This window comes from Oryza glaberrima, chromosome 1 (assembly GCF_000147395.1).
Source record: "Oryza glaberrima chromosome 1, OglaRS2, whole genome shotgun sequence".
NCBI classification, from domain to species: Eukaryota; Viridiplantae; Streptophyta; class Magnoliopsida; order Poales; family Poaceae; genus Oryza; species Oryza glaberrima.
Genome location: NC_068326.1, coordinates 13,921,305 through 13,947,912, shown reverse-complemented (window position 1 = coordinate 13,947,912; position 26,608 = coordinate 13,921,305). Strand labels below are relative to the sequence as shown.

At 39.2% G+C, this 26,608-nt stretch overlaps 2 protein-coding genes and 1 pseudogene across 3 annotated transcripts; all 3 read left to right on the top strand.

The window, feature by feature from the left end:
• Window positions 1–658: 658 nt before the first annotated feature.
• Window positions 659–5,154, top strand: LOC127763279 (uncharacterized; annotated as a pseudogene).
• A 4,631-nt stretch (window positions 5,155–9,785) lies between these two features.
• Window positions 9,786–16,035, top strand: LOC127769262 (uncharacterized). Of its 2 annotated transcripts, none has more exons than XM_052294807.1 (4): window positions 9,786–10,164; window positions 11,578–13,244; window positions 13,421–13,636; window positions 15,248–16,035. In XM_052294807.1, exons 2-4 carry the CDS (start codon window positions 11,578–11,580, stop codon window positions 15,384–15,386), a joined length of 2,022 nt encoding a protein of 673 aa, XP_052150767.1. In that variant the 5' UTR covers window positions 9,786–10,164; the 3' UTR covers window positions 15,387–16,035. The 2 variants fall into 2 exon arrangements, with proteins under 2 accessions (XP_052150767.1, XP_052150761.1); XM_052294801.1 differs by having other exon boundaries at window positions 9,788–10,164; window positions 13,418–13,636.
• A 3,386-nt stretch (window positions 16,036–19,421) lies between these two features.
• Window positions 19,422–24,263, top strand: LOC127769279 (uncharacterized). Its single transcript, XM_052294816.1, has 9 exons — window positions 19,422–19,694; window positions 19,849–19,964; window positions 20,235–20,407; window positions 20,858–20,951; window positions 21,156–21,264; window positions 21,377–21,468; window positions 23,568–23,653; window positions 23,779–23,843; window positions 23,933–24,263. The coding sequence occupies exons 1-9, from the start codon at window positions 19,523–19,525 to the stop codon at window positions 24,040–24,042; spliced, it is 1,017 nt and encodes a 338-aa protein (XP_052150776.1). The 5' UTR covers window positions 19,422–19,522; the 3' UTR covers window positions 24,043–24,263.
• Window positions 24,264–26,608: the final 2,345 nt, after the last annotated feature.

Here is a 26,608-nt window from a genome sequence, read left to right as displayed (position 1 = left end):
CCAAGTTAACACAGAACACTGTTCATGGTACCTTAGCAAATATAATGTAGCGTGGGATATTGCTCATGATGTTATTGTAGCAGTGGATCTGAACATCACAAAAAATGGACAGCTCAAAATGCATGCAGTCCTTAACATGTTAACATGCTGTGACTGCACTTTAATCCTTACCATTTGAGTTCTATAGGTCCTTCCATATGGACGGTTAAAAAATGGGATGCTGCTGGCATAATTGGAGTACATGCTCAATTATATAGTCCCCCCATTCTCAAAATCATCATCATATATATTTGTGCACTAAGACTAAGAATAATTTAAATCACATCAATTAAGACAATATGCACATATTTTTTAACAATGCTGTATCGATTAAAACAACATATCAATTACAACTTAGCATGCACACATTCTCTCATGCTGCATTAATTGTATTATGATAAAATTCGTGTTCACACGGTTATATGATGGTTAATTTAAAAAAATTTAAATTCTACTATACGATGATTAATTTGGAAAGGATGGAGTACTACTTTTTCTCATCACGCATATTGGCATTTGGCAAGCCCACAGGATGATCATTTGACTTGGCCGCCAGTTGATCCCAAGCCAAATGTGCCCTTTCAGTTTCCCATACGGCATATACGTACGTACGTCGCCTTTGGAATGTACGAGTGCGACGCGCTGCCTTTGCATGCCGCAGGGCGCACCCCCACCACGTTATCCTCATGTCCTGTTCCTTCCGCTTCCACTCCTCCGCCCTACCCGCAGCCGCTGCACAGCTCCGCCTCTCCCGCGGACTCCGGCCGCCACCGTCACGCCGTCGCCTGCACAACACATTCTCACCCACCCTTTCCATCTCCCCGCCCTCCCGTCCCGCCGCCATCGCCATCGCTTCTCCCCTCGGTACGTACGTGCCCAGTCTTGATGGAGAGCGGGTTAATTTAGTTTTGTATATCTTGGTTGCGGATTGCTCTTTCGATTGGTTCTGCTTCTACCTCGATTTTCGCTGATCTCGATCGGCGAGCCGCGAGGGACGTATAGGATAGGGATCCATGAGGGAGGGGGCAAGACTGCGATGGTTAATTGCTAGTTTGGTCCTATCCGACTGAAACTGACTGCTGTGGTTGTTCGCTTCCTCTTCGTTCCGGGATTGCAGGCGCATCTCAGGAGGCATCGGCGATGGCGGTGTCCGCGTCGGAGGGCGGTGGTCAGTATGATCTGCTGATTGTTGGGCCTGGCGTGCTTGGCCGGATTGTGGCCGAGAGATGGCAGCAGGTTAATTATTGCTTTTTGTACCCTTTTTCTTAAGCATTGGTACCCTTTACCCTGCTTCTCTGCTGTTTCTGAATATCAAGAATTTCATTGTACATTGCCGACTTGATGATTAACATGGTTGAAACACATAAAGATAATGAAATGAAATCTTCAGTGGTGTAGTGAACCACCAACTAGTAGGATTATGGTTATCTTTTCCTTGCTTAACGATGGTTTCTGAATGGAATTCCTTTTTTTGTTTCTAATGTGAGGGATGGTATATATGCTGAATTGCTGATAATATTTTCTGCCTTCCTTTTCTGCTAGTGAAGATGTAAAAATATGTCTGATAGCTTTGCATATTTTACAGGAGCATCCAGGTTGCAAAATTTTTGGTCATACTGCAACCACAGATCATCACAGTGAATTGACTCAACTTGGGATCATTCCCTCCTTGAAAGGATCAGCTGTTCAGAAAGTTCCATACGTTATTTTCTGCGCTCCTCCTTATCGGACAGATGATTACCCAGGAGATCTGAGGTAACAAAACTGTAGTACTGAAACGATGATTCCTCGTGTGTAGCATTCCGTTGCTTCTGAGAAAAAAAATCACAAGTTCTTTCAGTAATTATGCAAAAGTGCATGGCTAGGAATTACAGGGCATCACTTCTGGGATTTTCAGACTTTTATCTTTCAACCATCTAGAATAGACTAATTGAGATATTATGCTACCTACCATGTCTTGAAAACGAAATAGATCAATGAATGCTATGTTAATATTTACTGATAGCAGTCATATATTTGTTGAGAAGTAGCTGAGCGGTTTAAAAGCTGACACATACTTGTAATTTGGTCTTGTGCTAATATTGGAACCGGATGTCTGCATCTGTTTGGGGAGTGGACTCATCAGTTTCTTGATAGGCTTGGGAACCACATAAAAATATTCCCATTAAAACAAGTAATGCCATTTGTCCTATTGCCAAACCTTAGTAAATGCTGGCCCCCATCTTCTCAATATTGTAAGTTGAGAGCTTTGACTCGGGAGAGTATATAATATGCTACATGCATGGCCAGAACTCAGAACTAGTGGCGAGTGGCGTTGAGTGCATGGAGATGCCTTGTACTACGTTGTTTATTTCAAATGTATGCGTGCACGCATTTCTTATCTAGTGATAGTGTACATTTGGGAATTTTATATGATACTGATGTGGAATTTTCAATTTGTGTAATCCTTCTCAGAAGACATAACTTAGGGACAAATGTGCAAACTTGGGTAGCTGGAGCATCATGTTTAGAGACTAGATAATTACTTATATTAATATGAATGTGGGAAATGTTAGAATGACTTACATTGTGAAACGGATTGAGTAGTAGAAAGGCAACAACTGTAAACTGTCTTGTTGGCCCCTTGGCATTTTCTTTGTAATTTTGGAATCTTTACCTTCTCGCTAATTTAATCAAATGCCAATCCTCCTGCCGTTTCATTAAGAAAAATAACTTGGGGACCAACATTTTAAGGAGCTGACAGCAACGGTTTGAACGGCAGTTAGAGGATTAGGCTTGGGTGGGGTATACAGAAACCAGGCTATTTCGTTTGGTGTCAATGGTAGCATACCTCATTATACTGAAGTGCTGATACTGATAGACAAACAAGTAGATTACTTGCATACCTAAAAGAAGATATCGATACCAATGACACAAGTGTCTGCCATCAATTTTCATGTAGCTATTTTATACTCTAAGCAAGTATAGTATATCAAGGACATGAACATTCTTATTCGATAAAACATGTGCAGAGTGGCAGCATCAAACTGGAATGGACAAGGCTCTTTCCTGTTTACATGGAGCACTGCTGTGTATGACTGCAGTGACAATGGATTGTGTAGTGAGGTATAGTTAACCTAAACCGCACAATACACAGGATCAAAGTTGTGTCTACCGCTTCATTCTTCTCTATTTTGTAAGAAAATATACCAGCTTATGCAGGAAAAAAAATTAAGAAATTTTTTTGGTGGTTCGAAAAAGCTCTTGCTTTGTGGCAGTGCGAGTCTCACATCCAACTTTCTTGATTTTATTTAACCTTAGTATTCCTTTTCTGTTGTGTAGGATTCTCCTTGTGTGCCAATTGGTAGGAGCCCTCGTACTGATGTGCTCCTAAAAGCTGAAAATGCCGTCCTTGGGGCAGGAGGAAGTGTTCTCCGGCTTGTAGGACTTTATATATCCTTACTAAGAGGCGACTTTGTTTCAAAACTTAATGCAAAAATATTATTAAATATACCTGTGCCCCCATACACTTCTGTAATAGAATGGACATAACTGTTATATCTCCTTGACATACCACACAAGAGTGATAAAGGTCCTCACATTTTTTGGTTATCGAAGGGAACTCTTGATTCACGTCCAGATCACATACTCAATCTGATACACTATGAAGTAAGACCTGATACTTATCTATGTTTGGATAATAACATAAATGAGTCACAAAAGAATGTCATTTTGTAATTTGTGCAGTCCACACAAGCTAACTTGTTCATAATATAGGTCTTTTGATATATGAAAAATGACATAGCAAAGTTTGTTATAGCCAAAGCTTTTACAATATTACACTTACGCAACTATTTTAGATTTATGCAGAAGAATTAAGTGGTAAAAGTTAATGTTTATTGACTTGAAAAGTTTAAAATGACCTCTGTGACCAGAGGGAGTAGTTTAGAATTCATTTAGATTTTGTGGAGTCAAAAGAAGGTTTCACTACCTGGTTAGAACTAAGCCACTTGTTGCAGTATTTCTCTCTCCATAATATATGATACAAATAACAGAGAATCTGAAGTTTGATTGAACAGTAAATACAAAAAAGCATCAAGCAATATTAAGAGCGGTCCAATTTAATAAAACTGGGAGAATTAACAAGGAAAATATTTTAGAGATCCATTTTATAATTCTTACATAGGCAGGCAATTAAGATTGCTGCATGCATGCGGTCTACATATTCCAAGTATTTGTAAGTATGTGCTTTTCAATTGTTATTATTTGTAGGATGCTGCTTCTCTTGCAATTGCCATTATGAAAAGGAGACTACGTGCTCGTGTTTTTTGTTGGTTGTGACAATCAGCCTCTATCTAGGTAACTACAAACTTCATCTTGTCGAGCCGACCTTCTATTCATCGAAGGACAATTTTGTTATGCATACTCCCTCCAGTTTTATTTTAATGACACGGTCTACAAGATATATCTTTGACCTTATTTTTCTATTATAATATAAACAATAAATAAATGCATGTTTACTTTTATTATAGTGCTTTGAAAGACAATTGACGTTTTGGGCAATGACACGGTCTACAAGATATATCTTTGACCTTATTTTTCTATTATAATATAAAGAATAAATAAATGCATGTTTATTTTTATTATAGTGCTTTGAAAGACAAATACATATATGTTGTTCTAGTTTCTTTAAACTAAATATTTTTAAAGTTATTATGGTCAAAGTTATAAAAGTTTGATCTCAACCTTGTTCAAAACATCAATTTATATAGAACCGGAGGGAGTAACTACTATATTGATATGATTTTGGGCTTTGCAGGCAAGAAATAATGGACCTTGTTAATAGAAGTGGGAAATTTGATACGAAGTTTCAAGGCTTCACAGGTAGTCCCTGCAGCTACTGTTATGATTTATTGTGCAAATATTTGCCTATCCTAAATGGTCGTCATCTGCCTGTAAATGCAGGGACTGATGGTCCTTTAGGGAAGAGGATGGAGAATTCCAAAACTCGTGCTGAGATTGGGTGGCAACCGAAGTATCCAAGCTTCACAGAATTCCTTGGTTTGAGCAATTAGTATCCACATGTATATCACAACATTTTACGGTTTCAATTCAATATTAATACATTGATGTGAATATGATTCCTCTGGCAGTTGTTTCTTCTTTAGTTATTCTCAGTATGTGAGAGCATATGTGTTGATTTGATTTGTAATGTATGATAATTCATTATTACATAATCGACTGTACCATACCAAGAAGAACCTTTCGTGTCCCTAAAAAAGCACAAACACCACATAAATCAAACAATGAAACCACGAGCTGTATGTCTTTTGATCAGGAAGAAGAACAATTGTATCCTAGGTTCCTACCAGTGTGATGAGATACAGGTGCAAGCATGCATCTGAAGTGGTTGGTGGGATGTGTACCTGTGCACTTGTGCAACGTGAATCTTGAGTTGCGCCGGAAGAGGAAAGTTTGGTGAATTGATTATATCTTGCCACATCAGATGTTTCATTTTGTTTTTTTTTTGTTGTTAATGCATTCCTCTACTTTGCGTCCTTGCCTCGGAGGAGAGGACAGGATTGCGTCAATTCACTGCAATTGTGCAAATGTGGAAATAACCTCTTCACACATCCAGCCTCAGATTCGTAGGGATGGAGTTGTGTTTGACCTATTCACATGGATGAGAACGTATTGGAAACTAACTTACCATATTCGTTATTTTTTGAAATCGGAATAAAAAACCTCAATATAAAAATAAATCGAATATTATTGAATACAAATACAGAGCGAATATAAAACAAAATGAAATATACAAATGAATATTTGCAGGAATATAAAAACATCTCAAATTGAGCTTCCCGAATCAACAAAGCAATTTTATATTGTCAATTTACATAGATGGTTCCACAACTATGAAAATCAATTTTCACAAACAGTTTTGGAACCGCCTATGAAAATTGATGATATAAAATTTAGAAATGTTCAAGGCTTATTATTTTTCTAAAATAATAGGTAAACATGTCCAAATTTTCAATTTTCACAGGCTAAATTTTGATACGAAATTTGATACATGATGGAATGAGCAAAACTCAAGGATATAGAAGGGATTAGGTAAAATTTTAGAGGTTTCATAGGGGATTTTTTTTCAAAGGTCATAAACTATAGAGCACATGCCCATAGGATATTATTTGAACCATATGTTTGAGATTTTGTAAAACGAATATTTAGAGCCCTAAATAATCTCAAATGATAAATTTATCAACAGTAAAATTGTAGATCTAATTGAGCTCCACAATTTTGATATAAAGTTTGTCTTCATAAAGTATATATACATGTTTTTTTTTCTGAAAATTGATATCTACCTACTGATATCTCTACTATTACAAAAATTGAAGATGTTTTTGCCGGTACTTTGGTACGTCATCCGTGTTTGAATCGGTTTTAATTTTATGTTTTAGTTTTAATCTCTATCTCTATCTCTACTTAAAAAGAACAAGAAATTTCCATAGTCGGTAAAAGAGAAAAGAAGTCCGACTAAAAAGGTAAAAAAAAGGAAAAAAGTCTGACCAAAAAAGGATAAAAAAAAAAAGCTTCTGCATCAGTAAAACAATCGACTAAAAGGGTAAAAAAAAGAAAAAAAAAGTCCGACTCAAAAAAGGATTAAAAAAACTTCTGTCGTGAAAAAAATCGTCCGACTCCGGTGAAAAAAAAGAAAAAAAAAGTCTTGCCAGTAAAAAAAATGTCCTTTTTTTACGTGAAAGAGTTTTTTCTACTCACGCGCTATTGGTTTTTTCGTCCGGCTTTTAAATCTAATATGTTCACAGCGCGCCTCCCGGGCGCTTTTGGTTTTTTCGTCAATTTTTTTGTCACCGGTTTTTTATCCCATGCGTTTTTGTTTTTCTTGTCCGGTTTTTTAATCCGATCTATTAGTGGCACGTCTACCGAGTTGAACCCTAGCACCGCACCGGCGCCATATCAATCGTGCGTTTTCACGCCAATTTGATTAAAAAAGAAATCGATTCCAACTCCTCCCTCATCATTTTCTCCATGATTTTCCGGGATTTATTTCACCGGATTTAATCTAACAGTCGCCAATGATGACGGCGATACCCGATTGTTTTTATCCCGAGTTTTACGCTCTAATTTTGGGTAAAAAGGAAAGAAGCGAGTGGATAAAAAACCCTCAACCAATTTTGGGTGATCGAGAAAGATTCGGCCGGATTTGATAGGTCGAAGGAAACAGGCCAAACGGAGGGAGGTGGCGGACCGGCCTAGGGCTGAAAACGGCTTCACTCGTGGCTGGGTCGAAGCAAGCAGGCCAAACAGAGAGAGGTAGCGAACTGGACTAGGCTGAAAAGTAAGGAAGGCTTTTAGCCCAAACCCAACAAATATTTTCATTAACTTTTTTTAATTATAATCTATGGCGATCCTAATATTAGGATTTTCATAAACTTTTCCAATTATAATATATAGCGATCCCAATATTTCAATTTATTGCTCATCTCTTAATATATCATTGAAAATACGTCTTTATCCGTTGCAACGCACGGGCATTTTTTCTAGTCCAGGAAAAACTCTGAATAATTTCTGACCGTATCTGATTTCCGCTTGATACTAATCTTACCATATTTGTTTATGTTCCAGAAAAAAAATATCCGTAATCATCTCCATATATGGTACTATCTGAAAATTATCCATCCAAGACTATCCAATGCGTCCAGATAACGCAAACTATCTGAATCGATTTCATTCCTAGCCACACAGAACATTAGACCAATAATGTGTTTTGTTTGCCATGATATCTTTTTGTGGTACCGTTGTCTATTTAGCCGGACACCATAATCAATGTGTTTTTAGGACTTAATCCTTTTCAAATGATATTATATTAATAAATCACGTTGAGTTATTTTCTGATATGGAACTTTTGGCCATACCATTTGTGTTAATTGTTGAATGAGAATTGAATAATGTTTTTTTTTCTTAAAAAAGTATTGAGTATTATCATGCCATTAATTTGTGGCATAATATATGAAAAGAGAAATTTTATGGTCCATAAGAAAGTACTTGGAGATACTAAGTTTTACACTAAAAACACTAAAAAAAATATGGTATCTCCCGATCTTAAGGATGGTGAAATTATCCTAAAAAAAGGTTAGTGATGTTGCAGTGTTTAGGTGGATATAGAGGCATGGACATGCAACTTCTTCTGCTCTACACTTTTGTTATCCACACGCTCCAATGTTCTTTTAATAAAGTATGGCAAATTGGCAAGATTCCCAGGGTATGCACATTAGTAACATGCAATAGCTGCCAATAGAAATACATCAATGTGCTTTCCTCTTCCAGTGGGCTGGCTGAATTCCAATGTTTTGAGTTGAGGTTAATCCATCATAGCATTACCATTTGAATTGCTAAGGCGACAGACAAATTTCTGGTACATCAAACAAAAAAAACTCGCCATAGTATTTTCACTTGCTCTATGGCGTTTACTCTTTAAATTTGGGTGTTTACCATTGAATTAACTGAAAAAAAATCACCTATTATTCTCGCTCATGCTATCGACATGCCACATAAACGTACCTATACAAAAGTCAACTATACCATATTTATTTTCTTCGATAAAATAAACTATGAAAAACATTTTGTGCAACCTTAGAAGGTACTTGTGTAGATGTGTACATCAGTTGCTCTTATCTAGTTGATGGTATGCATGGTAACTAACTAACTAAGTACAAATTATTTTAATTTACACGTGTGCTATTAGATTTATATTGGCCTTGTTTTCTAGATGCCTTTATATGGAATTTAATGAACATAGGTCAACTAACATTAGTGGTATAAGAGACATAAAAAACAAATATAGTCATAAAATAAATGCACCGATTTATGGTTGCAGAGTGACGATCTTCTTTAAAATAATACAATGCTGGCCTAGTGTTGTTGCCTTCTTCGCATGCCTAAATGATGAATGGATATCAGACGGATAAATGCTAAAATAAATTGTTTTATATAAGGATTAAAAGGAACAAAATCCAACAGAAAAACTCCTCTTAGGTTGTGTACTAATGTACTATTTCTCTTTTATATTTTAGGTACTGAATTATCACGGACATGCTTCCATGCCACCAAAATAGTGCGATTTTTAAAGACAAGAAGTTCCGTTAAAATTCAAATAAATCATTTTCTTTAATAATCTCTCCGTTTCATATTATAAGATTTTTTAGAATTGCCAACATTTATATGGATGTTAATGAATGTAGGTATTTATTATATGAAACGGAGGAAGTATTTAATTAATAATGTAATAATTATTTAGTTAATCTGATTAACCACGTGCTGGTTGATAAGCCCCTTAGGTACATTAAAAACAAAGCCTAAGTAAGCTCTCATCAAGGACGAAGATTGGTTAACACTTTTAAAACTTCAAGCACCCAAAATATCTCAAATATAGGTTTAAAAACGAAAACAAGGTATAATTTGCTTTAACAATTATTATCACAATATCATATAATAAGTTCATTACATTTTATAAACTAGCTAGAGATGAAAGTCTAGAAAGTTTGACCAAATTTTAACCTATACCCCAAAATATTTACTATGACACGGGCCTTTCGAACATGAATATTGGGGGTGAGAAAAGCCGATATTTTCAAAAGATATTTTTTAGGATTTCTCACGATAATAACAAAAAAACAGAAACAAAAAGAAAAGAAAAATAGGGCTAAGCTCCGCCCCCTTTGGTGCCCTGGATCTGTGCCGAACAGAAGAGAACAGCTGAGCCTCAGAAACAAAGAACCCGTCATCCCCACGGCCGCTTCTCTCGATTTTGCGGGCCTCCCGGCTTCCTGCTCCTGCTCCTGCTCCTGCCACCCAGAACGTCCCAGCGGCGACACCCCCTACCCTTGCCATGGGCGACTAGGGTTTCCTTCCACCCCCCCTCCTTCTCCCCACCCCCCGCGGGACCCGCTCTCCCCTCCTCCCCCCCTGCCGCCGCCGCCGCCGCCCCCGCCCTCCCCGAGCCGGCAGGGACGGCGCCGGCCCAGATCCGGGCGCCGCCGGACCCGCCCCCAGATCCAGTCGCCGCCCCGCCGGAGGAACGCTGCCGCGGCCACCCCGACCTGGGTTCGCTTCAGTTGAGTAGAGGTAAAATCACGCTGGCGTGTTTCCTCCCGCTCTCTGGATCTGGAATTTGGAGGGGTTAATTCTGTTTATGCGGCTGTGCTCTTGATTTGGGGACGTTTTGCTGTGGCATTCAATCTGCTCGTCGCGGTAATCCCAATTCAGTAGTGAGCATTGGGCGCGTGGAATCCATATTTTTTTTTTGGGTAATAATTTCCAAGTTGCACAATTAAAGGGGAGGTAAATGGCAATGATTTTGTTCGTACAGTTGCCAGAGATCTACCCGGGAGAATTTGTCAGTTTAATGAAGCTGTAGTAAAAAATGACAATGTGTCTTATGTACTGAAATTGGTGATTTCAATACGAAGATTTGCAATGCTCGAAACTGTTCTTCATTGAATCGCTTTTATTCCAACTTCATGTGTAAGGACTAAGGATGCATGTCGCTTTGGATTAAGTGTATTCAAACTGTTTATAAATTGACTATTCACATAGGCAAATGTACCAACATTTGGATCATGTATTGTTGCATGCAGCCTTAGCAACTAAATAAAAAACTAAAACTAAACAAGAAAAAAACAAAGGGCTAAAACTAAACAAAAGAAAAAAAAAACAAAGGGAATATTAGATATCTAAATTTAACATACAACCTATGGCTGTACATCCAATACCAGCTCTCTACTCAACTTAATCACATGATGCATTCTCTAGCATGACCAATGTGATGGACACTGCCAGAGCGATCCATGGTTTTTCTGTTTTGCTGTTTTCACTCAGTTAGCAAATTTTCCTGAAAATACAATAGGCTCACTTTTTTGTATTAGGCACATATCTTGGATGTAATTTTACCACATGGTTTACTTAGCTGTTGTTGATGTTTCCTCCAATGCTTTATGATGCACCCAAAAGGCTGGGTCTGACCACCATCCTTTTTAGTATTTCATTTAAGTCCTGCCCTTTTCTTCTAATTTAATGCAAGTCACAAGTCTGTGTTCCTGGAGCTGAAAGAAAACTTCCTTTCGAGGCAGTAGATTTCAGGGAGTGTCTTATGGAATTGATAGCACAAGCATATCCAACTGATATTCTGTTGATGTTTCCTGCGCAACACTTTCTAATGGTTCAGTAACTTGACCACTCTCCTTTATTGATAGTGTAATGTAATGTTGTCATTACTTGAGTTGTTATTTCTTATTTTCATTTTTTTTTCAAGAGAAACTCGGAAAGCAATCCTTAGTTTGGTTATCTTTGTAGATATGAGGTTATTCTGCATAAGTCTTAACTTTTTTATCATCTACTATCTTGTCTTGCTAATTATGGTTTTATCAGTGTCTCAGCTGTATATTGTGGAAACAGATTACCTATTACTCTGTTCTATCATGTGCTATTAGTTTTTATTTATTACCTGCTCTTATACTATTTTTATCTCTTACTATTCAGATGGATTACATATCCCCTGATAGAAGTCTGGAAGGGGCTTGTGGAGATCCCGGACCTTTATTTGGAGATCATGATGGGAGCTTGTTAGAGCACATGGGTTTTCATGGGGATCCACAACATGTATCTCCACAGCTAAATGAAGGGCTTTTAGTTGATTCAACTGACCAAATTTCATATTTGGCTGCTGATTCTCCGTCCTTCATGAATGATCAAATCCCATGCAATACAATGAAGTCTGCCTCAACTAGTCCAGCATCTCCCCTGAAGCAAGCAGATGACCATCATGTGCATATAGATTCTGATATGGAAAATGATGCAGCTGAACAAAATCTTCACGATAGTTACTCTGAAGCACAGACTACTTCTCTGGGTTACGGCATACATCGGAGAACAGAAGTGGCTGATGCTGCGCAGCCCACAGAGCTTCATGAAAGTAATGGTAATAATGATACATCGAACTTTCAAGAAGAAACCACACAATCTGACACCTATCTTGGCGATGCTATGCTAAATGAAAATGGCAGTAGGGATTACCAACTTAACAATAGTGGTGCTGATGATGATGAAATTCCAAACTCTCCAGCGCTTCAGATGGAAGATGTCGACACCAGAGCGTTACATGAGACTTCTCACGATGAAAAGTATGAGGCAGAGGATGATCAAATGAATGGTAGGAATTCCAGTCCTTGTGATGAACATGATGAGGACAACTGCAACTCTGTGATTGAGCCATCTTATTTAGATGTGATGGAGCATGAAAATCCTGGTACCAAAAATGGCATGTTGACACCAAGCAATCAATGGGATTCTCCTCCTGAAAGTTCTGCAAGATTGGAAAAAGGGACACCATCACCAGACAGGATGGTCTCACTTCCAGTTGGAAGGTCTCCTCGTACTCATTCACCTAAGGAACTGGATTCACCACGTCCTGAAAATGAGGTTGGTAAATTAGCCACTTCTCAAAACTCACCTGTTAGACGTCGGTCCCGGTCTCCTGGAAAGCATGAGACTAACCGCAGAAGGGCTTCTTCACGTGAGTTATCTCCGCATGGTCGACAGAACTCTCCATCTCCTCCAGAAAAGAAAGCACGAAGGGAGCATCGACATGGAGATGGGTCACCACGACGAAGATCTGTGTCCCCTAGAAGAAGGGCTTTGCCCAAGAGGAGAGACTCACCAAGGAGAGACTCTCCATCAAGGAGAAGGGACTCACCAAGGAGGGACTCCCCATCAAGGAGAAGAGACTCACCAAGGAAGGACTCTCCATCAAGGAGAAGAGACTCACCAAGGAGGGACTCCCCATCAAGGAGAAGGGACTCACCAAGGAGGGACTCCCCATCAAGGAGAAGGGACTCACCAAGGAGGGACTCCCCATTAAGGAGAAGGGACTCACCAAGGAGGGCATCCCCATCAAGGAGAAGAGATTCACCAAGGAGGGACTCCCCATCAAGGAGAAGGGACTCACCAAGGAGGTCCTCCCCATCAAGGAGAAGGGACTCACCAAGAAGGGACTCCCCATCAAGGAGGAGGGACTCCCCACGAAGGAGGCACAGGTCAAAATCAAGGTCACCTTCAAGGAAAACTGATGGCTCTAGACATAGAAGGGAACATGGTAGATCTCGGTCAAGGTCTCCTCACTCAAGGAGTCACCATAGGCGATCTCCAAGGTAATTTTGCCTTAACATTAGTAACTTCCAAGACCAAGCTTTTCAAAGGACATGTATGTTTAGTAGTAATTTTGTCTGCTGATGCAGCTTTCAATAGGCTTATTTTTCTTCCATGGATATTCATTTCAACTATGCACTGCTACTTTATGCTTCTGTTCGTTTTGACATTGTAGAAGGCATTCACCACGGCGCAGATCATCTCCTTCCAGTCATCGTCATCATTCACCTAGAAGGCCGTGGTCACCACCTGCCAACAGGAAGACTGGATTGGGTAAGCCTGGACGGAATCTGTTTGTTGCAGGTTTTAGTTATGCCACCACTGAGCGAGATTTGGAAAAGAAATTCTCTAAGTATGGGCGTGTGACAAGTGCACGTGTTGTTCGGGATAAAAGGTAATTACTTCCAGATGCAGTTCATACCTCAGTTGTTTTTACCCCAAATGCATATAAATATCTTTTGGCACTACTTTTTGGTTTCAGCGCATCTTTATTTTCTTTAAAGGTAATCCATGCCCCAACTACAAAATATCTTGTGTGTAGATATATGTTGACGTGTGTTTGCAAGATCTTTTTGAAAATGTTTTCCATCCTTGGACATATGTAGATGTTTGTAAGTATTAAATTTGAGGGTAATTGTTCTTGTTTAATTTAAATTTGAATCTTATACCCCCTCTGGTTCCAAATATAAATCATTTTAGACTTGTGCACAAGACTTAATAAAATAGCTTAAATGACCTTGTTGCGCTTCATTTGTACTGCATTGCAAAAGATAATAATTTATTTGCGGAAGGGGCAGCATTTGTTTAGCAATGGCAAACTGGAAATAAAAGATGTAAAGGTGGCTAGAAGTTCCTAAATGGCTTGCATCTAGGAATGAGTTGAGAATGCTAAATCGACGTACACTTCGAATTTGTGGGGGTAATATATATATTTGACAAATGACACAATGTTAGATTAAATTACTTCTCTTCCATATTAGCTTGCTGGATGATACATTTCTCTGTTGCAACTACAACTGCATGTTGTTCCGTATCAATTTTCTTTTGCAACTTGTTCAAGCCAAGTAGGGATAGTCGGATAGCGCTATGCTAGGAGAATACTGTGAGTTGGGAAGCTATGGCCATGTTTTTTTTAATTGTTTGTTTTTGTACATTATGTTCCTCTAGTTTTAGTTCGGTCCATGTTGTATTCAGAGGAGTCTGTTGTTGAACTGGTTGACATTTGCTTAATATTCAGCTGGTTAACATTTAAACGTGAAGCTTAATGGGAGCAAATTTATTTTTCTGAATATATAGCTTAACAGTTAAACACACGGTTCATGGCATCATATTTATGTTACTGTATTTAGGATAGTATATGTGTGAATGCAATATTCATGTAATTTGAAATTATAACAGAGGGAGCAATTTGGCTAACGTATACATACTCAAGCTTTGCTTTCGTGATTATTGTGTATCTCAGCATGAAAGAACTATTTCATCCTGCCAAGTTAACTACTCCCTCCAGTTTTTAATGTATCAGACTGTTGACTTTTAAACATACGTTTGACCATTCATCTTATTCAAATAATTAAGTAATTACCATTTACTTTGTTGTGATTTGTTTTATCATTAAAGGTACTTTAAGCATGACCTATATTTTTACATATTTGCACAAATTTGTTTGAATAAGACGAATGGTCAAAAGAATGTTCAAAAGTCAATGGTGACATTGAAGTCAATTTTTGAATTTTGGAACAGTATGCCTTTCTACTGATTAACCATGAGAACTCTTCTAGCATTAATGAGGCTTCTGTGGATTTTACTTTCTACTATGATAAAAGCTTCTCTTGAGTACTTTTTGCTGGGCAGTTCTCTTGAGTACTTACTGTTGATATGTTCCAGACATGTGATAGAACCAGTTAGTGAGCAATATGAAAGCAGCTCATTTTAATTTGTACTCCACTTTATTTGATTATTTTGCAATATGAAATATTACTTAAAACTCATTTTATATTCTCTATAGATCTGGGGATTCTCGAGGCTTTGGTTTCTTATCTTTGGAGAAGGATGAGGATGCTGATGCAGCGATTCGTGCTTGTGATGAGACTGAGTGGAACGGTAGGATCATTCTTGTGGAGAAGTCAAAGGCACCTACATGGTGAATCTTACACCTTGGAGATCAGCACACCATGAGCCGACAACATTGCTTCAGCTTGCACAGCTTTTATTGCACCAAAGATTTCCTATTGACTATAACATAAATTATCATTAAATATGGCAAACTCACCAGCTATTGATGGTATATTAGGAGTAAGAGTCATAATGCACTTCCTATGGCTACCTTGCTGACAATTACAACGAATAAGATGTTATGTCACACCTTAGCTTGTTTCAGGGCCCTGCTGCTGATAAGAGGGAATTAATACCTTTTAATGTCTGCAACCTCTGCGCACAAGATGTTATGCCCTGCCAGATACGCACGAGGCGTTCATCCTCTTCCTCATGGTCACCAGCTGACCTGGCCAAGTGGTTAAGCTCCACTGCATTAAGGGGCATGAATGGAATTCAGATCTGTGAGGCTCTGATACTAAACCGTCTAGTTGACCTTCCAATAATTTATAGCAATGTAGGTTCCAATCATCATGTTTATATTTGCACCTTTGTGAGGTAAAAGATGGCATCTTTCTTTCTTCACTGTAGTTTGTGGTTTTGGATTCTAGTTACTCCGTGCTTGATAATGGATATAGCCAACTTGTATTTTCTTTTTGCTCGTTATGTTATCCTGTATGTTACCTTCCATTAAAATCAAAACTATCTATGCTCGACAACCTTTTAGCTTCGCTGCTGGGCTCTCTTCTGGCATGGCATCGTTGGCCACCTGAGACCTGGGACCTGAACGCATGCTGGGTGTTTGGGTAATAGTGTTGAATCATGGCTTGGCAGGTGCCGGTACGTGATCTGTTCATTGCCTTAGACGCATGTTTTCAACGACATTGCAACTTTGGGTTTAGTTTTATTACGCTAAAATTTGATTTAGTTTTATTTCTGATGGAAAAGCTTGGTTTAGTTTCGCCACTACCAAGTTTTTTTTGGTCGTGTAGAGTTAAAATATCGGTGTGTTTTATGCAAAATTACATAAGGGATCAAACCCTTGGAAAATGTTTCTTATGAGACACTTAGAAATAAAATAATATGATGTCAAAATTCTTATGGATTGACTTCATATACCTATATTCCATAAGAAAACAAGCGAAACTCATACCTCTTGTTTTTTTATTTTTTGAGAAGTCTAATGCACTCTATGTCTCTCACACACCATTTGCTTGTTATCCGCTATAGCTAAAATTTAAATTTTGAAACTTAATTTTAAAGGATTGGTTTTGAGTTTTTATCATAAAGCCTTCGTCGATTAAACTACGTATAATTCAAATATAAAAGGCTTAGCTTATTTATTTTTGTTTTGCTATATATGTGTCGACATTCTTTTTTTTTGCCAAAAACTGTCGAATTTTCAGCCTATGATTTTGCGTGGAGATCGGTGATCATGCGTGTGATTGATTTGCTTGGAGATCAGTGATTTTGTACTGGATTTTTTTTTTCTTGCTAGCTGCTGTATGCAGTTTCTCGTTGTTCTTAAGTGTAAATTTATTAGATTTTGCACGTGGATTTGATCCGTATCACTCACATCACATGCACACGCCTCTCCCACTAAATTACATGTGTTTTTATGTATTTATTTACATAAGAAGACTTACATACTAATTAATTTGAAGCTTACATTATGAATACACTAAAATTACATATATAATTTATGAATTATACACTAACTATTTTTCATGAAAAATATGACAATATAAATATAGATAATCCTTTATTTTTTATTACTCAGTTCATTTTCTACTGCTTATAACAAACTTATATACTTGCTTCCGTAGAATATGATTCGACATTTTTAGAATCTTACATTTTAAAAGAGCTGTCAAATATTTTAGTAGGGTACAATTTTACAAGTTCTTGGTTTGCTATCGAACCAGACTTTTTGACGACATCAAAATTTGGTAATGACGACACGAACCACTCATGAAACATGGAGCTGTCAACCCTTGTATCTCCGATGGCCCTACGTCTTACTCCTGGGCCCATCAGGCCGTGACCTATCTCGGTAAGGCTCCTACGGCTGAGTTCTTTTTGTTCACTTTTCAACTCACCACCATCGTTTTTCACGCGCTTTTCAAACTATTAAATGGTATGTTTTTTAAAATCTTTTTCCTAAGTTGCTTTTAAAAAATCATACTAATCCATTTTCAAGTTATTTTAGCTAATAATTAATTAATTATATATATTAATAAACCACCATGTTTCCGTGCAGGGAGATGAAGTCTCCACCTCCCTAACACAACCTACGTGTAGAAAGAATACGAGCTACAACAAACAGATAACATGCGATGCAACATTAAATAAGGTAGGATGGTAATCTTCCCGCAAAATGAGGAAGAAACTTAGTGATGCTAAGAATTTAGTGGCCTCCATTTATTTAAACGTGCGTTAGAAGGCACATTTAGGAACGTGAGTATGATGTGCATGCTTAGCGGCTCCGTGTAATAGTTTTTCTTACAAACTCATACTAAAAGCATCTTTGGTTTAATATGAAAATAAATTATACTGGGACATAAACCACATAAATAATGTAGACAAATATTTTATGTCATAGATTTGGACTGACATGTCCTTGCAACAAATCGTAAGACCTACTGTAACTAAGATATCAAGCTGGTCTGACTCGTTAAGATAACGAGTTAGATTTTCTGCTTGGCTCGGCTTAGCTCGACCGGCAATTCGAGCCAGCTTGTTTAGCTCGCGAGCCAACACATTCCTCCTCCATGGTAAACAAGGATGTGCTGTTGCCCATGCATGAGGCATTGGACGCGACCTCACCGATACTAACAGCGACGGGTGGGTTAGGATAAGGTTGTGCGACTATGAGGGCGTTAGGATGCACTATCTTGAAGGACTTGCAAGCCTAGGACCTAGGAGCCGGATGGACGATGGTGACACGAGATAGAGGGTGCACGAGAACGAGCATGAGCTGGAGGCGCAATATGGCCAATGGCTAGGGTTATGTTCTCTGCCTTCATGGAGAATAGCGTTTGAGGGATGAGGGAGACTGGGAGGATAATATGATCGCGATTAGGTATTTGGATCATTGGGTGTCTGACTAGGCTTTGTTGTTTTGGAGTGCTTTATGTGTAATTGAAGATCGGAGTGTTGTATTTGAGCTGGCAAGTTTGCCCATGGGTTGTTGAAATGTTGATAGTTGTCATATGCACTCCTTGTTAAGCTCGTTATTGAGCTGAAACAACAGCTTGGCTCATTAGGAAAACACAATAAGCTGAGTCAGATTAGCAAGGTAACAATCTAAATACATCTCAAATCCTCTACCATATTTTATCAAGTCGAAATTTGGTATTTTTCTACAAACTTCATGACATATTGCTATAAAAAAAATATTTGGAATTGTTGCAAACCAAACAACACCAAACAACAGCCACACACTTCTATCCTACCAAAATCAAAAATTTTGAATGGTTAATTTTGTCATCAAAGTGAACAAACCCAAAACCATAAAATCGAAGTTACTAAACTAATTTTTTTTTGAGAGAGTACAATCCAGGACGCACACGAACACACACCACACTTACACATGCACGTCCCTAACACATGCTAGGATTGTAGCATCAGTGCACGGGAAACGTGCAGTACAACGTGCACACGTATGTCGGTATGTGTACCCCTTATACCTAACTGGGACCAACCGAAGTGTGTCCAGGGAAAGAGGAAAAAAAACCCTCGGTTGAGCACAAACGTATCGTTCGACGCTCGCGGGCAACATGCCCACCGGTGACACTAACCACATGAACAAACGCTTGGTCTCACCAAACTAAGGGCCTGTTTGGGGAAGTTTATAGCAGCTGCAACTTATCCCAGAATCTATCACCTCAACAGTCCAGATTGTCACTTAGATTATGAGAATTTATGAGTGTAGAATCCAGAAAATGTGGTTTAGTAGCTTCTCCATATTCGTAGAAGCTGGTTGCCAACCAGCGGATTCTCAGATAGGGCTAAGTAGTACTAGTAATCTTATTATCAGGTCCTGGCCAGTGTTGGGCTCTTGGCCCACTCAACTGTGCAAGCCGGGCCTTCTGTCTCTGCTCCAATCCACTCTCCTCCGTTTGCCTGATCCAATCCCCACCTCCACCCCCGTCCCTGCTTCCTCCCGGCGACCACCGCCCGCCGCGCGATGGGCGGCGCCGCCGTCTCCAGCCTGCTTGCCACCCCAACACCGACCTCTCGACCTCGATCCGTCTCCACCACCACCGTCCCCTTCTCCGTCAACCTTTCCACCGCAGCTGCCCGCGCACCTCGCCTCCTCCTCCTCTCGCGCCGCCCTCGCCCCGCCGCCGCGGCTCTCGGTAACCACATCTCTCTCTTTCTCTCTCCACCTCGGATTATCTTGTTCTCCTATGTTTGCGGTACCATGTACCATGGTGAGGGTGAGGGTGCAGGGGAACGAGATGGGCAATTGGATGACTCTTTGTTACTTGGGTTTTGGTGCTTCCAATCCAGGGGTGTCTGATGATACAGGGGTCAAGATGGCTGGCTCCGACATTGTTGGCAATAACGATTTGCTGATTGTTGGCCCTGGAGTGCTTGGTCGACTGGTAGCTGAGAAATGGCAGGAGGTATTATTATCAGATTGCCCGATTGTTATACTCTATCTCAGTTATTTACCTTGTGTCCCCTATTGGTTTAAACTTCGAAAACCATATTCCTCTTTCATCGTGTGGAGCATAATATTTTTTTTTGGTTCAAAATGGCGTATCTACTTTTGTTGCTTCTGTAATACTAGGATTTTTAATATTTAATCTTCTGATTAACATAAAAAAATGATGCCGCACTGTTAATTCGTTTAATTGAGTACAATAATAATGTACACTGTCCATACTCTGTAGGAACATCCAGGATGCAAAGTTTTTGGCCAGACCGCAAGCACAGATCACCACAACGAATTGTCGAATATTGGCATCATTCCCTCCTTGAAGGGATCCACTTTTCCTCAGAAGGTTCCATATGTTATTTTCTGTGCTCCCCCATCTCGTTCGGATGATTACCCTGGGGATGTGAGGTAAATGAGTACGATTATAATGATGAATCCATGATTATATTACTGTTAACAGTATCATCCTATCTTCTGGTATCATGTGAGTTCCTAATGGCTAAGGTCCATTGGTTACTCCTAAACATTTATTTTCTTTTTAACACATAAACTATCCAAATTTGTGTTTATAGTGTATAGTGGTATTTTGCTAATGAATATGCCTCTGGCAACATTTGCTTGTGGGTGTAAGTTTCTTTTTTGAGAGGAGGGGTTTGAATTCTTTTCCTTGAAGGCCAGAACCATGATACGCAAATCTCTTGCGTATTCAAGAAAAAAAGAACCATTCCAGAACAAAATATTATTGAATCATTGTTGTAATAGTTCCATTCCAATGATATGAACCATTCATCTATCTTGCACTAATCGAAACGCATACATGGACATGTGATGTATTCTTATTTCAGAAAATGCGTGCAGAGTAGCTGCCTCAAATTGGACTGGTGAAGGCTCTTTCGTTTTTACATCAAGTACTGCTCTGTACGATTGTAGTGACAACGAATTGTGCAATGAGGTATCCCCACAAGCCTGCAGATTGTAGCTGTGAAGTCTTCCATACTTTTCTTTTTGGCTCTTTTCATTTATAGAAGTTCTAGTGACATTAAAAAAAAAACAATGTATCCACAAGCCATATTATGCAACTCTAAATATTTTTTCTTGACGGTTGAAAAACTTTATTGTTTTTGTTTTAACCATAATTATTCCTCCCATTATGTAGGATTGCCCATCTGTGCCAATTGGCAGAAGCCCTCGTACTGATGTCCTTCTAAAAGCAGAGAATGTTGTTCTTGAGGCAGGAGGCTGTGTCCTCAGGCTAGCAGGACTCTATATATCCTCAATTGATGACTATTTGTTGTTCTAAAGTGCAAGCAATATTAACGCAAGTTCTTTTACATTGGTATGAAGAGAACTGGTACAACGTTTCCTTGACTTGGACACACAAAATAGATAGAGGTGCTCATTTTTTTTGGTTGAGGAAAGGAACTTTGGACACACGACCAGATCATATTATCAATCAAATTCATTATGAGGTAATGAGCTGCAAGTTTATCTCAGTTATATGTCTTTTTATGCTGTTCTTTCTTTATCTGTTGTATCATTTGCATTGTGATCACAACTGTGGAACTTGGGTTTACTTACCATACATAGTTGGTACTTTTTATAATTTAGATCTAACTTGTTTGATTGTATAAAAGCATATGCAATTCCATTTTATAATTTATAGTGCGTTGAGATACATTCGACAGTCTAAATTAAGTTGCAATATATCTTATTATTGTAATCTAGGAAAGAACTTTTCAACCTACTATTCTATATCTTATGTTTTGGTTGCTTTCTATTGTATATTTCGATCTCTGGTTTTATGAACTCATGAGGGGTTTCCATGACCTTATATATACTCCTAAATATGTAGTTATCACTACATTATCCTAATACAAATAGCTGTAAACTACCCAAAATATCGAAGAAAAGAAATACTGTTCTCACATAACATTTTAGATTATACTCCCTCCATTTCTAAATATTTGACGCCGTTGACTTTTTTAAATATGTTTGACTGTTCGTCTTATGCAAAAAATTTAAGTAATTATTAATTCTTTTCCTATCATTTGATTCATTGTTAAATATACTTTTATGTATACATATAGTTTTACATATTTCACAAAAGTTTTTGAATAAGACGAACGGTCAAATATGTGCTAAAAAGTCAACGGTGTCAAGAAACGGAGGGAGTATATAGTAATTGGATATCTCCCAAGAGTCACTTGCTTGGTCCTGGAAACAAGCTAGGCAAAGAGTCCTACATTAATCAGAAATAATCATTATCCCACATTAATAAAAAAAATGGGAACATCGTGATATTGATAGTCCATTTTTTAGATTGCACATGTGACTTGGAGGAAGGTTAGTTTATTCTAGGGAGCAAAACAACAGAGCTGGTGTGGCATTTCAGCTATATTTCAAGCAAAAGAGTCAATATGTCCAATATAATTTAGTTAGAAATATCTATTGAGCATTTGGGTTAACGTGAAAAATAACAAAATGTATTTTTACAAAACAGTTTCCAGCCCATGGTCATTGAATTAAAGACACAACTTGTTATCTTTTCAGTAGCAGTTTTCTTTTCTTTTTTTAAGAAAAAACTGGAATGACGCAAAACTGTAAGCAATATTTCTCTGCAGGAAACAACAGTTTTGCACTTGTTTTGGGAGAGAGAAAATTTCAAAATTCGAAGGTCTGATGTTTATGGCATATCTAAAGGGCCTAGGGATCTGTTTGACCAATTGTCTTCTTTGGCCCCGTTTGGTAGAGCTCCAAACTCCAACTCCAGTAGGAGCTAGCTCCTATAGGAGCTAAGGTGGGTGTGAAAGTGTTTGGCTAGACTTGTTAGCTTCACACCACCACGTCTCTTGTAGTCATTTCGTCGAACACTTGGTTGGCGTCGCCCCACCGTCAGCTTGTGCACCGCCACCGCTGACGCCCGCCGCCGGCACCGCCACTGGTCACCCCGTGCGCTGCCACCACCCAGCCCATGCTGCTGCTGCCCGCCGCTCGTGTCCACCGCCGTCGACGCCGCCAGCCCGCGCGCCATCGCCCGGCACCCAGCCCCCGCGCCGTCGGCCAGCCCTCGCGCCGCCGCCGAGGCCGCGTGCTGCCGCTAGCCCGCGCGCCGCCATCGAGGCCGTGCGCCACCTCCGCCAGCCTGCCCGCTGCCGGTTGCTGCCGGATGTCGCTAGAGATGATGGGAGGATGGGAGGAGAGAGAATGTGAGGAGGAGTTTAGGGGTAGTTTAGTGGCATTTTTTTGTAAATACATCAAAAAATTTAAAGGGTAGTGGGTCTTTTGGGGTGGAATGGAGCTGTGGAGAAGCAAAAACCCAGCCCCACCCCCGTATTACAAATTTGTGGAGCAGCCTTGCTAACTCTGCTCCAAAAAAAAGAGAATCTGTACTTTAGCACAGCTCTAGCTCTAGGTAAGTTGGAGTTGGGAGCTGGAGCTGTGCCATACGGGGTCTTTATATCATCGTGTTTCCCCATGGGCTTTTTCATGTTCATTTCATGGGGTGGCTATGATGGCTGTTTAATTAGCTGTTAGTATTGGTGTAATTCTTTGTGGTAATTATTTGCAGGATGCTGCTTCCCTTGCAATTGCCATAATGAAAAAGGGACACAGGGGTCGAATCTTTTTGGGCTGTGACAATAAGCCTCTTTCCAGGTCAGTGCTAGGCTACTTGTTTTGACTAATTATTTGTTTCCTACGTCCACTTAGCTGTGTATCATGACTGCACTAATAGCTGAACGGGTCTGTCAACTGAAACAAAATTTACTTCAACTTTTCAGGCAAGAAATAATGGACTCTGTTAACAGAAGTGGAAAATTTGACACGAAGTTCCAAGGTTTTACTGGTTAGTATTCTACATGTTCATTTATGCTTATATTTTACTCCACAGTCATTCGCATCTATTGCATAATCTTCATTCTGCCTTAACTGCAGGTACAGATGGTCCACTGGGTAAGAAGATGGAGAATTCGAGAACTCGTTCTGAGATTGGTTGGGAGCCCAAGTATCCAAGCTTCACAGAATTCCTTGGTCTTGACAGTTGACATGCTTGTGTATGCTTGCAAAAATCTTCAACTCTAAATGAACAGCAACACGTTGTGAACCAGTTATTTTGTTTTGTTTCCATTGCGTTTTTTTTAAAAGACGTAAATACTGTATATCTTGTTCTGCTATGTGCTTATATCAGTTAGCGTTCTAAGTCTGACCGTTGTACAATGGTTTCGGCCAGAGAAATATTTCCACCCGTGTCGTGTTGGCCTCGTTCTGGTCCGTCCAACATCTGTTATGAAAACTTGGTTTCCTTTCATATTCCGCGTACATCATAATCTTCAAATACTCTATAAATGCTGCAGGTTTATTTTATAGTTCTAATACTGTTATTATCAGACTTCTTAGTCGCAATGGTTGTAGGGACCGAAGGATTGGTTTTCAGCATTTGGTCCACAGCCTGTGTCATACAACAAAATTATGATATCTCAACTGCAACTTGGTCGCATCAACTAGAAACTGGAAACCTACCCAATAGCAAGAAAATCGAACGGCTATAAAACAATCAAATATTGCGGTTTCTTAGAACTGGTTTAATGCTATGTTCACATGCACAAAATTCTTTTGACTAATTCACTATTTCGGTCAAACTCCTACCGCTAGATATACGAAACGCAGCAAGTGTCAACTGACTAGTACTTTGAACAGAGTCATCTGTGAAGTTGGGGCCAAAACCATACCCATCATCTTCACCTGGAATTCCAATTACCACTAACTGAAAACGACAACACAACTACTACTAACCTATGGAAGCTATGAAAAAAAACAAGAGTGAGAAAATTCTACCATTGCAACGAGAAGATTTTAGAAAGAATTTTTTATGACCTCTCTATCCTCTAGTAGTCTGTAGCACACCTCCTGACATGTGGGTCCCATCTTTGACACGGTCAATGCCGTCTCTGCCCCACCGGCATCTTGATCGATCCTGGACCCCTAGTAATAAACAAACAAAAAAAATTCTCAATCTCAAAGCAAGAAAAAGAAAAAAAAAAACTGCATATACTCTTCTCCTTTTTGTTGGTCTCCTAAGCAAAGCCACAGCCACCATTTCGCCTCTCCTTTCTCCGCAGGCGAAGCAACACGCCGTACACTCATATCAAAAGATTCATCGGAAGCAAATTAGACTTGGGCTCTTCTTCTTCTTCTCCGTCTCCGGGGAGCACCAAGCAACCATGGGGTCCTGCTGCTGCATGGGGTGCAACGACGACGACGGCGGCAGCGGCGGCGGCGGCGACGGCGGTCTGGACCCGAAAGGGTTCTTGCTGGCCCTGATGATCGCGCTGGTGCTCTTCATGATCTGCCACCGGCCGCAGCCGCGCCGGAACAACTACGTCGTCTACCGGTGCTACTGATCGATCGCCGCTGGTGGATCGTCGCCGGCCGGCGAACAGCCGGCCAGCATGCCATGTTTGACCGTGGACCGTCGTGTGTGGAGTGGATGATGCAAACATGAAGGTCGCCTTCCTTTCCTCCTCTCTGGATTCATCCATCCTTTTGTAGTAGCAATCTTGCTGGGTTTTTCCAGGGTTTGATCATATGATATATAGAGTTGGTAGATGATCTTTTATTCTTCCAGAAAAAAAAAGAGAGAGATGGTAATCTTGGTATAGGAGAAATGGGTGAGTAAAAAAGTGGGGTTTACTGTTTGATTTCCGATGTACCCAACTAATCAATCAGTGAATACTGAAAGAGGGATTATACTAGTACATATCTGGTCTTGTTTGGCTCTGTTATATTTGCATTTGCATCTCTCTCTGTTTCCTGAGGGATTTTGCTCGTTCTTGTCACTGCAAATATTTTGGGTGTTATTTTCCAAGAACAAGAGGCCATTATACAGGGGCATTTTTTTTTCTGAAACAAATTATACAGAGGCATTATAAATGGAGGCATATTCTGAATCATTTTATCCATTGACATGCTTTGTTTCAGTTTACCAAAATATTCCCAAGTTTTGGCAAGTTGAACTATTGAGAGCAGCCAAATTTGAGACGAAACTAACAATGGGCGAATGGACCAATGAACAGACTTTACAAGTAACACATGACATCGACCGATTTTGGCCGATGGTTTGTCGTTGTGATGATGTTGTTTTGGTGGCGGTTGAATTCTGCGACATAATAATAATTATTTTCTGATCATATGAAAAAATGTTAGACCATTATTGTAGGGGATATTTACTATTACTAATATTAGTTAGTTTTACTAATACGAAACAATATACTATAATCTAGGTTAATCCTAAATAAAAATAAAATACAATTAAAAAATACACCAAATTTGTGCTGCAGGTTGACTAACTGCAGGTTTTTACGTTGTGCAAATTTAGGTTATTTATTGTGAAAAGTTTAGTTGACTAACTGTTAAAAAAGTCAAACGTGGACAAATAGCAAATTAGTTTGACAATACACTTTTGTGTGGACTAATGGTTAAGAAAATTGTCAGACGACCAACGGACGAATTGCAAAATTAGAGTTCAACTAATGTTTTTTTTATTCTTCGGGTTGTGCAAAGTTTAGGCTATTCGTGCAAGTTTTTGCGTCAATTGATATTTAAGAGAAAAAT

Coding starts and splice junctions, on each gene's coding strand:
- LOC127769262 (XM_052294801.1), top strand. CDS start 11,578: ATGGATTACATATCCCCTGATAGAAGTCTGGAAGGGGCTTGTGGAGAT. Junction 13,245..13,417: donor CACCATAGGCGATCTCCAAG/GTAATTTTGCCT, acceptor TTGACATTGTAG/AAGGCATTCACCACGGCGCA. Junction 13,637..15,247: donor CGTGTTGTTCGGGATAAAAG/GTAATTACTTCC, acceptor TATTCTCTATAG/ATCTGGGGATTCTCGAGGCT.
- LOC127769279 (XM_052294816.1), top strand. CDS start 19,523: ATGGGCGGCGCCGCCGTCTCCAGCCTGCTTGCCACCCCAACACCGACC. Junction 20,408..20,857: donor GATTACCCTGGGGATGTGAG/GTAAATGAGTAC, acceptor AAATGCGTGCAG/AGTAGCTGCCTCAAATTGGA. Junction 21,469..23,567: donor TCAATCAAATTCATTATGAG/GTAATGAGCTGC, acceptor AATTATTTGCAG/GATGCTGCTTCCCTTGCAAT.